At 45.1% G+C, this 13,013-nt stretch overlaps 1 protein-coding gene across 3 annotated transcripts in view; it reads right to left on the bottom strand.

Annotated features, from left to right (window-relative positions):
- The window catches only part of gbf1 (golgi brefeldin A resistant guanine nucleotide exchange factor 1), a 142,566-nt gene that overhangs the window by 22,129 nt on the left and 107,424 nt on the right, over positions 1 to 13,013 (bottom strand). For all 3 annotated transcript variants that reach the window (XM_080493904.1, XM_080493903.1, XM_080493902.1), the window contains 4 exons: positions 11,222 to 11,398; positions 8,206 to 8,270; positions 5,898 to 6,021; positions 5,654 to 5,725 (listed from right to left, as the gene is read on the bottom strand). In XM_080493904.1, the coding sequence (XP_080350030.1) occupies positions 5,654 to 5,725; positions 5,898 to 6,021; positions 8,206 to 8,270; positions 11,222 to 11,398 (438 nt within the window). The remainder of the gene's footprint in view (positions 1 to 5,653; positions 5,726 to 5,897; positions 6,022 to 8,205; positions 8,271 to 11,221; positions 11,399 to 13,013) is intronic.

The raw sequence follows: 13,013 nt of genomic DNA on the forward strand, positions 1-13,013 counted from the left end.
AACAGGTCTCATCTGCGTGCACCCCAGGCTCTGGGGTACCTCGGGGGCCGCTGGTTAGCCAGTCCGGCTCTAGAAGCGTGGGGGGGCCAAACAGGACCTTGTGACCTCTGGTCCTGAGCCATTCTGAAGCCCTGCCGACGGGGTTCAGGAAAAGGATTGGCTAGGGCTGAATACCTCCGTCCAGAGGAAGCTGCCGGAACAGGATTGGACGGGGCTGAATACCTCCGTTGATAAGATGCTGTGGCTCCAGTACTCACACGCTGAGGGGCGTGTCTCTGTAGTTCTGCCAACTGCCATCTAGTGCAGTTCGCCTGTGCGGTGCGCTCAAGAGCCTCAGGCCAAACAGTTCCCCAGGAACCACCGGTACGCTCCTCAATGTCCCACTGCTAGGCTCTGACAGCGGGAACTTTGCCAGCCAAACTTGACGCCGGGTCTGAACCAGAGTGGTCATCAAGTGGCCGAGCTCTCTCACCATTAAGGCAAACGCCTGCAGGGACGCGTCCATTAAGCCCTGTGTTGGCTGGTCAAGGAGTCCCTCCTCCAATGACGCAGACAGAACCAATATTAGTGGGGACATAGAGTTTCCGATGTGGCCCATCCGGGCACCCATCTCAGACGCCCTGCAGAGTAGGTCGTCTGTGATCTGACACTGCGGTCGTGGGCACCTGCCGTTCGTCCTCAAAGTCTCCAAAGGATGTACAATGAGGGAGGCAATAGCCGGTTCTACGGCCGGCATCTACCCCTGGCCCACTTTGTCTGCATCCTGCATCGCTGCCAACACACGTCCGTCTGACGTCTGCCTAGAAAAGGCCTTTGTGTCAGTCCAACAAGCGTGCAGCTCCTTCACATATTCCTCCGAAGGGGGAACAGCAAAATGCCTTGCAGTTGGTTGGCATCTGAAGAAAGCACTAGAGGGGGTCTGTTGTAATGTTGGCACCTTGACTAAGGCTAAGGGCAGTTCCTATCACCCCAGTCACAGATCCCTCTCCCGTGGCTTGGGAGCCCGTAGAGGTATGGGAGCCTGCCTCGGAGACTGGGGAGCTCAGTTCATTATAATCCCTTTGAAATAGGGTATTAGATGCAGCCACAGATGTCACATCCTCGTCATGTGTTGCCACTTCGTCTCCCGAGGAGTGACCACACTGCGGCCTGGCTCAGCCTGAAGCTTTTGAAGCAGAGCCTTCCTCTGAGTCAGTTCTGTTGGCAGGTTGTCCAATAAAGTGGACAACCTGACAACAGAACTGACTCAGAGGTCCGACCAGTACTTACAGTCCGACTGCTGGTCAGGAGGCAGCTGGCCAGGCGACATGGGGTCCCAATTAGGAGGTTCCTCAAAATTGGCATGGGCGCGCGACCCTAATGGACCGGGGCATAATCACGCAGTTGGTACAGGCGTTCTCTGTGAGAGCCTCCTGAAGGTGATCCACACCGAGGCAGGAAGAAGGACACAGGTCATGGCCGTCCTCCGCCTGGAGTGGAGCCAAACAATCTCTGCAGCCCAGGAACTCCAACATTTTTATCTTTTTAAAGGTGACAAAATGTATTCAACAGTACTGTTTGTAGTATTATAGTACTGCTCTAGGAGTCAGGTCGAGCTGAGAACGCCACTCGTTGCCCCAATTCATGCGCGTTGAGCCAATCTTTTTTTATTTTTTCCAGTGATCCAACAAACCCCACCAGAAAAAAATGTGCTGTTTGTCCTATCACGGCACCGCGCTACGGAGTCAGATCAAGCACAGACACCACTGGTGACTCCCAATCATGCAAGCCGAGCCCCGAAGCTGAACGCTGTGTCATGAACTGGGTCGAGCAGAGACGCCACTAGCGGCTCGCAACCGGCTCTGTAACAATCCAATACAAATAGACCGCTGTCACTTTTATGAAACCAAGCGCACAGCCGTAGAGAAACTATTCTGACTGAAGACGCTGTAAAATTAAAACATGTGATAACTACCACCAACACGGCGTGTAATCACTCAAACAAGCTGAATCGCGGCTTCATATAAAGTACAACGAGCCTGGAGGCTACAACTGGAAACTACTGAGCATAACACATCGGCAAAAAAAACAATGAATGGTCTCAACAGGTGTAGAATGCCTACCACTCGGCTCTGATGAAAAGTCCGTAGAAATGCCGCTTGTGCAGCCCTTGGCGGGCGAGATGACTCGCAGCTCCGACTGCAGGTTGCAGGGCTACAGGCAACAGGCAGCAACCAACTCCACAATAGTAGAAATCAGCAATATCACGCCAACAAACCACACATACAAACCTGCGAGCGAGAAGGTGAAAAGGGACTGAGCTTCTGGTGTCACGGGATCATATAGACTCACGTGAGCCACCCGGAGGTCACAAGTGACTTTGTTGTTATAATATTCTGGACCTGCGTATGCACAAGGATGATCATCCAGTGCTTAAAGCAGCACCTCTGGTGGTCTGGAGGGATGAAATAGAACTGCACATTTCAGAGTGACCTTTTATTGTGGCCACCCCAAGGCACACCTGTGCAATATTCATGCTGTCTAAGCAGCATCTTGATAGGTCACACCTGGGAGGTGGGAGGGGTTACCTCGGCAATGGAGAAGTGCTCACTTACACATATTTAGACAGATTTGCCAACAATATTTGAGAGAAATAGACCTTTTGCATACATAGAAAAAGTCTTATATCTTTGAGTTCAGCTCATGAAAAATGGGAGCACAAACAAAAGTTTTGGGTTTATATTTTCAATTCAATTCAATTCAATTCAATTTTATTTGTAAAGCGCTAAATCACATCAACAAACATCTCAAAGCGCTCTTACAATGATAGAGTACAACAGGACCCAACTAAACCCTTCCAAAGCAAGCAGGTGTAACAAGCAACAGTGGCCAGGAAAAACTCCCTCGCATGGAGAGAAGTTCAAGAACTCCCTCTTCAGGAAGAAACCGTGGGGCGGACCCTAGACTCTGGAAGGACGGCCATCCGCCTTGACCGGTTGGGGGGAGAAGTACATGGGATAGGACAGGGAGAGAGAGGAAAAATATTTTTTTTAAATCGATCCATCCACATATATATATATATATATATATATATATATATATACATATATATATATATATATATATATATATACATATATATATATATATATATACATATATATATATATATATATATATATATATATATACACACAGTGGGGCAAAAAAGTATTTAGTCAGCCACCGATTGTGCAAGTTCTCCCACTTAAAATGATGACAGAGGTCTGTAATTTTCATCATAGGTACATTTCAACTGTGAGAGACAGAATGTGAAAAAAAAATCCAGGAATTCACATTGTAGGATTTTTAAAGAATTTATTTGTAAATTATGGTGGAAAATAAGTATTTGGTCACTTCAATCAAGAAAGATCTCTGGTTCTCACAGACCTGTAACTTCTTCTTTAAGAAGCTCTTCTGTCCTCCACTCGTTACCTGTATTAATGGATCCTGTTTGAACTGGTTACCTGTATTAATGGATCCTGTTTGAACTGGTTACCTGTATTAATGGCTCCTGTTTGAACTGGTTACCTGTATTAATGGCTCCTGTTTGAACTGGTTACCTGTATTAATGGCTCCTGTTTGAACTGGTTACCTGTATTAATGGCTCCTGTTTGAACTCGTTATCTGTATAAAAGACACCTGTCCACAACCTCAAACAGTCAGACTCCAAACTCCACTATGGCCAAGACCAAAGAGCTGTCTAAGGACACCAGGAAAAGAATTGTAGACCTGCACCAGACTGGGAAGAGTGAATCTACAATAGGCAAGCAGCTTGGTGTGAAAACATCAACTGTGGGAGCAATTATCAGAAAATGGAAGACATACAAGACCACTGATAATCTCCCTCGATCTGGGGCTCCACGCAAGATCTCATCCCGTGGGGTCAAAATGATCATGAGAACCACACGGGGGGACCTGGTGAAGGACCTGCAGAGAGCTGGGACCAAAGTAACAAAGGTTACCATCAGTAACACACTACGCCGACAGGGAATCAAATCCTGCAGTGCCAGACGTGTCCCCCTGCTTCAGCCAGTACATGTCCAGGCCCGTCTGAAGTTTGCCAGAGAGCACATGGATGATCCAGCAGAGGATTGGGAGAATGTCATGTGGTCAGATGAAACCAAAATAGAACTTTTTGGTAGAAACACAACTGGTCGTGTTTGGAGGAAGAAGAATACTGAGTTGCATCCCAAGAACACCATACCTACTGTGAAGCATGGGGGTGGAAACATCATGCTTTGGGGCTGTTTTTCTGCTCAGGGGACAGGACGACTGATCCGTGTTAAGGAAAGAATGAAGTGGGCCATGTATGGTGAGATGTTGAGCCCAAACCTCCTTCCATCAGTGAAGCTTTGAAGATGAAACGTGGCTGGGTCTTCCAGCATGACAATGATCCCAAACACACCGCCGGGCAACCAAGGAGTGGCTCCGGAAGAAGCTTTTGAAAGTCCTGGAGTGGCCTAGCCAGTCTCCAGACCTCAACCCCAGAGAAGATCTGTGGAGGGAGTTGAAAGTCCGTGTTGCTCGGCGACAGCCCCAAAACATCACTGCTCTAGAGGAGCTCTACATGGAGGAATGGGCCGAAATACCAGCTACTGTGTGCAAACCTGGTAAAGACCTCTAGGAATCGTTTGACCTCTGTTATTGCCAACAAAGGTTATATTACAAAGTATTGAGTTGAATTTTTGTTATTGACCAAATACTTATTTTCCACCATAATTTACGAATAAATTCCTTAAAAATCCTACAATGTGAATTCCTGGATTTTTTTTCACATTCTGTCTCTCACAGTTGAAGTGAACCTATGATGAAAATTACAGACCTCTGTCATCATTTTAAGTGGGAGAACTTGCACAATCGGTGGCTGACTAAATACTTTTTTGCCCCACTGTATATATATCCATCCATCCATCCATCCATCTATCCATCTATATATAAATATATATATATATATATATATATATATATATATATATATATATATATATATACTGGATATATATCCATCCATCCATCGTCCACCGGGGTCTGGGACCGGGTGGTGGAGGCAGCAGTCTAACCAGGGATGCCCAGACTTTTTTTTATATATTAGATTACATTCTCACTGCATATTTCCATATATAATACTAGCTATTCTTAATACAGAACGATAATTATAAAATATAACTACTGAATATTGGAGACGGGGTAGGATTTGATAAGTTTATTTCCTCCTACCCCTTTTCAGGCATGTTAACTAAAAGAACAATTTGACCCAGACATTTTGTTCTGGGACCGTCGTGAGACACTCCATCGATTTTCTTCCATCATAGGATGTCAAAGTTAAAAACTGTAAAACAGGAAGAGTCTCTAAGTTCAAGAGCGGCACAGTTTTCATCAGAAGGAGTGTGTGTGTGTGTGTGTGTGTGTGTGTGTGTGTGTGTGTGTGTGTGTGTGTGTGTGTGTGTGTGTGTGTGTGTGTGGATATTGGTTATGGATGTGATTGCACAAATGTTTGAAAACCCACATGCCTGAAAAGAATCAATAAAACTTAAAAAGTAAATGAAGGCAGTATGACTGGAATGAACCTGTCCACAGAATCCACTGAGCTCATGATAAAGTGATCATGTGATTCAACCGGAGCTGCACTGACCTTCATGAGCTCGTGTAGCGACTCCAGCTGCAGGAATTTACTCTCTGTGATGAGCTTCTCAGGGTCACATTGCTGCAACAGCAGAGATAATACCGGCTTTAACACGGGGAGAACCTTCAGACTGGATCATAGAACATCTCTGTTTCTACTGAAACACAACACTCTATTACCTGCAGACAGAAACACAGTGAACTGAAACAGGAAGTTTACTTGTTAGTTGATTTTAAATAGGGATGGATTGTACCTTAATGCAGAGGACGGCAGCCTGCTTGGCCTCCTGGTTCTCTGTGGATGGTCCTCTGAGTCCAGACTGCTCTGCTCCACTCAGTGTCAGCCAGTTCACGAAGCTCAACACAGCCGACTCCCCTCTGAGGAGCAGCACAAAGACCAGTGAGGTTGTTCAACACATCCACTGGTTTCAACACATCCACTGGTTTCAACACATCTACTGGTTTCAACACATCTACTGGTTTCAACACATCCACTGGTTTCAACACATCCACTGGTTTCAACACATTCACTGGTTTCAACACATCTACTGGTTTCAACACATCTACTGGTTTCAACACATCTACTGGTTTCAACACATCCACTGGTTTCAACACATCTACTGGTTTCAACACATCTACTGGTTTCAACACATTCACTTTTTTCAACACATCTACTGGTTTCAACACATCTACTGGTTTCAACACATCCACTGGTTTCAACACATTCACTGGTTTCAACACATTCACTTTTTTCAACACATCTACTGGTTTCAACACATCTACTGGTTTCAACACATCCACTGGTTTCAACACATCCACTGGTTTCAACACATCTACTGGTTTCAACACATTCACTGGTTTCAACACATCTACTGGTTTCAACACATCCACTGGTTTCAACACATCCACTGGTTTCAACACATCTACTGGTTTCAACACATTCACTGGTTTCAACACATCCACTGGTTTCAACACATCCACTGGTTTCAACACATCCACTGGTTTCAACACATCTACTGGTTTCAACACATCCACTGGTTTCAACACATCTACTGGTTTCAACACATCCACTGGTTTCAACACATCCACTGGTTTCAACACATCCACTGGTTTCAACACATCCACTGGTTTCAACACATCTACTGGTTTCAACACATCCACTGGTTTCAACACATCCACTGGTTTCAACACATCCACTGGTTTCAACACATCCACTGGTTTCAACACATCTACTGGTTTCAACACATCTACTGGTTTCAACACATCTACTGGTTTCAACACATCCACTGGTTTCAACACATCCACTGGTTTCAACACATCCACTGGTTTCAACACATTCACTGGTTTCAACACATCTACTGGTTTCAACACATCCACTGGTTTCAACACATCTACTGGTTTCAACACATCTACTGGTTTCAACACATCCACTGGTTTCAACACATCCACTGGTTTCAACACATCTACTGGTTTCAACACATCCACTGGTTTCAACACATCCACTGGTTTCGACACATCTACTGGTTTCGACACATCTACTGGTTTCAACACATCCACTGGTTTCGACACATCCACTGGTTTCGACACATCTACTGGTTTCAACACATCCACTGGTTTCAACACATTCACTGGTTTCAACACATCTACTGGTTTCAACACATCTACTGGTTTCAACACATCCACTGGTTTCAACACATCTACTGGTTTCAACACATCTACTGGTTTCAACACATCCACTGGTTTCAACACATCTACTGGTTTCAACACATCCACTGGTTTCAACACATCCACTGGTTTCAACACATCTACTGGTTTCAACACATCTACTGGTTTCAACACATCTACTGGTTTCAACACATTCACTGGTTTCAACACATCTACTGGTTTCAACACATCCACTGGTTTCAACACATCTACTGGTTTCAACACATTCACTGGTTTCAACACATCTACTGGTTTCAACACATCCACTGGTTTCAACACATCTACTGGTTTCAACACATTCACTGGTTTCAACACATCTACTGGTTTCAACACATCCACTGGTTTCAACACATCCACTGGTTTCAACACATCTACTGGTTTCAACACATCCACTGGTTTCAACACATCTACTGGTTTCAACACATTCACTGGTTTCAACACATCTACTGGTTTCAACACATCCACTGGTTTCAACACATCTACTGGTTTCAACACATTCACTGGTTTCAACACATCTACTGGTTTCAACACATTCACTGGTTTCAACACATCCACTGGTTTCAACACATCCACTGGTTTCAACACATCCACTGGTTTCAACACATCTACTGGTTTCAACACATCTACTGGTTTCAACACATTCACTGGTTTCAACACATCTACTGGTTTCAACACATCCACTGGTTTCAACACATCCACTGGTTTCAACACATCTACTGGTTTCAACACATTCACTGGTTTCAACACATCTACTGGTTTCAACACATCCACTGGTTTCAACACATCCACTGGATCACGAGATAAAACAGGAACAAGTTGCTCCTTGGTTCTTGAGATGTGGAGGAAATCTGAGCTTACCGGTTGGAAGGAGTTTCTTCTCTCTGAAGAGAAATTTTCCCATTTGGCTCAACAAAATCCTCCACCTGAGACAAGAGTGATGAGGCAGTGATTAGCAGAGATCAGCAGTGATCAGTAGTGTTCAGCAGTGATCAGTAGTGTTCAGCAGTGATTACAAGAGATCAGCAGTGATCAGTAGTGTTCAGCAGGGATCAGCAGTGATCAGTAGTGTTAAGCAGAGATCAATAGTGTTCAGCAGAGATCAGCCGTGTTCAGCAGAGATCAGTAGTGTTCAGCAGAGATCAATAGTGATCAGCAGAGATCAGCCGTGTTCAGCAGAGATCAGTAGTGTTCAGCAGAGATCAATAGTGATCAGCAGAGATCAGCCGTGTTCAGCAGAGATCAGTAGTGTTCAGCAGAGATCAATAGTGATCAGCAGAGATCAGCAGAGATCAGTAGTGATCACTAGAGACCAGTTGTGTTCAGTAGTGATCAGCAGTGATCAATAGAGAACAGCAGTGATCAGTTGTATTCAGTAGTGATCAGTAGAGATCAGCAGTGATCAGCCGTGATCAGTAGTGATCAGTAGAGATCACCAGTGATCAGTAGAGATCAGCAGTGATCAGCCGTGATCAGTAGAGATCAGTAGTGATCAGTAGAGATCAGCCGTGATCAGTAGAGATCAGCAGAGATCAGCCGTGATCAGTAGAGATCAGTAGTGATCAGTAGAGATCAGCAGAGATCAGTAGTGATCAGTAGAGATCAGTAGAGATAAGCAGAGATCAGCCGTGATCAGTAGAGATCAGCCGTGATCAGTAGAGATCAGTAGTGATCAGTAGAGATCAGTAGTGATCAGTAGAGATCAGCAGAGATCAGTAGTGATCAGTAGAGATCAGTAGTGATCAGTAGAGATCAGCAGTGATCAGCCGTGATCAGTAGAGATCAGCCGTGATCAGTAGAGATCAGCAGTGATCTGTAGAGATCAGCCGTGATCAGTAGAGATCAGCCGTGATCAGTAGAGATCAGCAGTGATCAGTAGAGATCAGCCGTGATCAGTAGAGATCAGCAGTGATCTGTAGAGATCAGCCGTGATCAGTAGAGATCAGCCGTGATCAGTAGAGATCAGCAGTGATCAGTAGAGATCAGCAGTGATCAGCAGAGATCAGCCGTGATCAGTAGAGATCAGCCGTGATCAGTAGAGATCAGTAGTGATCAGTAGAGATCAGCAGAGATCAGTAGAGATCAGTAGTGATCAGTAGAGATCAGTAGTGATCAGCCGTGATCAGTAGTGATCAGTAGAGATCAGCCGTGATCAGTAGAGATCAGTAGAGATCAGTAGTGATCAGTAGAGATCAGCAGAGATCAGCCGTGATCAGTAGTGATCAGTAGAGATCAGTAGTGATCAGTAGAGATCAGCAGAGATCAGCCGTGATCAGTAGAGATCAGTAGTGATCAGTAGAGATCAGCAGAGATCAGTAGTGATCAGTAGAGATAAGCAGAGATCAGCCGTGATCAGTAGAGATCAGCCGTGATCAGTAGAGATCAGTAGTGATCAGTAGAGATCAGCAGAGATCAGCCGTGATCAGTAGAGATCAGCCGTGATCAGTAGAGATCAGTAGTGATCAGTAGAGATCAGTAGTGATCAGTAGAGATCAGCAGAGATCAGTAGTGATCAGTAGAGATCAGTAGTGATCAGTAGAGATCAGCAGTGATCAGCCGTGATCAGTAGAGATCAGCCGTGATCAGTAGAGATCAGCAGTGATCTGTAGAGATCAGCCGTGATCAGTAGAGATCAGCCGTGATCAGTAGAGATCAGCAGTGATCAGTAGAGATCAGCCGTGATCAGTAGAGATCAGCAGTGATCTGTAGAGATCAGCCGTGATCAGTAGAGATCAGCCGTGATCAGTAGAGATCAGCAGTGATCAGTAGAGATCAGCAGTGATCAGCAGAGATCAGCCGTGATCAGTAGAGATCAGCCGTGATCAGTAGAGATCAGTAGTGATCAGTAGAGATCAGCAGAGATCAGTAGAGATCAGTAGTGATCAGTAGAGATCAGTAGTGATCAGCCGTGATCAGTAGTGATCAGTAGAGATCAGCCGTGATCAGTAGAGATCAGTAGTGATCAGTAGAGATCAGCAGAGATCAGCCGTGATCAGTAGTGATCAGTAGAGATCAGTAGTGATCAGTAGAGATCAGCAGAGATCAGCCGTGATCAGTAGAGATCAGTAGTGATCAGTAGAGATCAGCAGAGATCAGTAGAGATAAGCAGAGATCAGCCGTGATCAGTAGAGATCAGCCGTGATCAGTAGAGATCAGTAGTGATCAGTAGAGATCAGCAGAGATCAGTAGTGATCAGTAGAGATCAGTAGTGATCAGTAGAGATCAGCAGTGATCAGCCGTGATCAGTAGAGATCAGCCGTGATCAGCAGTGATCTGTAGAGATCAGCCGTGATCAGTAGAGATCAGCCGTGATCAGTAGAGATCAGCAGTGATCAGTAGAGATCAGCAGTGATCAGTAGAGATCAGCAGAGATCAGCCGTGATCAGTAGAGATCAGCCGTGATCAGTAGTGATCAGTAGTGATCAGTAGAGATCAGCAGAGATCAGTAGTGATCAGTAGAGATCAGCAGAGATCAGTAGTGATCAGCCGTGATCAGTAGAGATCAGCCGTGATCAGTAGAGATCAGCAGAGATCAGTAGAGATCAGTAGTGATCAGTAGAGATCAGCAGAGATCAGCCGTGATCAGTAGAGATCAGTAGTGATCAGTAGAGATCAGTAGTGATCAGTAGAGATCAGTAGAGATCAGCAGAGATCAGTAGAGATCAGTAGAGATCAGCAGAGATCAGTAGTGATCAGTAGAGATCAGTAGAGATCAGCAGAGATCAGTAGAGATCAGCAGAGATCAGTAGAGATCAGTAGTGATCAGTAGAGATCAGCAGAGATCAGTAGTGATCAGTAGTGATCAGTAGAGATCAGCAGAGTACACACAGAGAGCAGACTATACAAAGTACTCAGAGGAGTGTGGAGCCGTCCTGACCTCCACCATGGCTTTGGGCAGCAGTTCGGCCCTGAAGAGCTGCAGCATGGACTCCATGATGTTCTTCCACCCTTCCCTCAGGATGTTACCGTGGCGATGAGCCAAGTCGAACACCGTCTTGGCGGCTGTCTGAGCTTTAATGTTGCTGCCGAACACAGTGGGGAGATTCTCCACAGACTGCAGGAAGACACACACACCATCACATTAAGATGTCTGCTCACCACAGCAGGGACTCTTTGGAGATCATCAAAATGGTCAAATCATTAGCATTTGGTTTACACATATTAGACTGGTTGGAAGTGGAATGGAGAAAGAAAAACAACCATACAATAAGGTTTACTGCATAACTATACAGGTATTACAGACCATATCCATGAAGAGCTACCAGATTAAAAGAATTCAACTGGCAGGAAAACATTCCTGCTTCTTATTCCCTCTATCATTACAGCTGTTTAGACTTAATTACATTTTTTATTTCTTTATTTAAATAGGGACAGTACACATTAATGAACATATAACATAACATTTTGAAAGTGTTAAAGCAGGGGGATTCCCTCACTGTAGTGGGTAAACTGTTCCACTGGAAGCAGGGGGATTCCCTCACTGTAGTGGGTAAACTGTTCCACTGGAAGCTGGGGGATTCCCTCACTGTAGTGGGTAAACTGTTCCACTGGAAGCTGGGGGGATTCCCTCACTGTAGTGGGTAAACTGTTCCACTGGAAGCTGGGGGATTCCCTCACTGTAGTGGGTAAACTGTTCCACTGGAAGCAGGGGGATTCCCTCACTGTAGTGGGTAAACTGTTCCACTGGAAGCTGGGGGATTCCCTCACTGTAGTGGGTAAACTGTTCCACTGGAAGCTGGGGGATTCCCTCACTGTAGTGGGTAAACTGTTCCACTGGAAGCTGGGGGATTCCCTCACTGTAGTGAGTAAACTGTTCCACTGGAAGCTGGGGGGATTCCCTCACTGTAGTGGGTAAACTGTTCCACTGGAAGCTGGGGGATTCCCTCACTGTAGTGGGTAAACTGTTCCACTGGAAGCTGGGGGATTCCCTCACTGTAGTGGGTAAACTGTTCCACTGGAAGCTGGGGGATTCCCTCACTGTAGTGAGTAAACTGTTCCACTGGAAGCTGGGGGGATTCCCTCACTGTAGTGGGTAAACTGTTCCACTGGAAGCTGGGGGATTCCCTCACTGTAGTGAGTAAACTGTTCCACTGGAAGCTGGGGGATTCCCTCACTGTAGTGGGTAAACTGTTCCACTGGAAGCTGGGGGATTCCCTCACTGTAGTGAGTAAACTGTTCCACTGGAAGCTGGGGGATTCCCTCACTGTAGTGGGTAAACTGTTCCACTGGAAGCTGGGGGATTCCCTCCCATGTACGCTTTTATAAATAAGAGGAATTTTAAAATTATATGAAATTTTCAAAGCTTAGTAAATGATATTTTGAAAGAATATTACAATGGTGGTATGTAGATGGTTTTTGTGTGTAGAATTTCCAAAGCTGTGTTTCTCAGTTGGTTTTAATTGTTACACCTGCCAGGGAGCAGCTGGTTTTACAGCAGCTCACCTGGGAAGAGATCATACAGTGCAAATCATCATAGCAGCTGGATCAGTCATTGACCTTCTTATTTGGCTAAAGTTAGACACATTGCGTTTAATTATTCCTGATATCATTTTGACATGACTCTTGAAGGAGAGTGTAGAGTCTAACAACACTCCTGAATATTTAAATTCCTTCACTAATTGCAATTCTTGATCTACAAAATACACATTTGAGTGGGCATTGACTTGAAT

This window comes from Lipophrys pholis, assembly GCF_963383615.2.
Source record: "Lipophrys pholis genome assembly, contig: SCAFFOLD_28, whole genome shotgun sequence".
In the NCBI taxonomy this organism is placed as follows: domain Eukaryota; kingdom Metazoa; phylum Chordata; class Actinopteri; order Blenniiformes; family Blenniidae; genus Lipophrys; species Lipophrys pholis.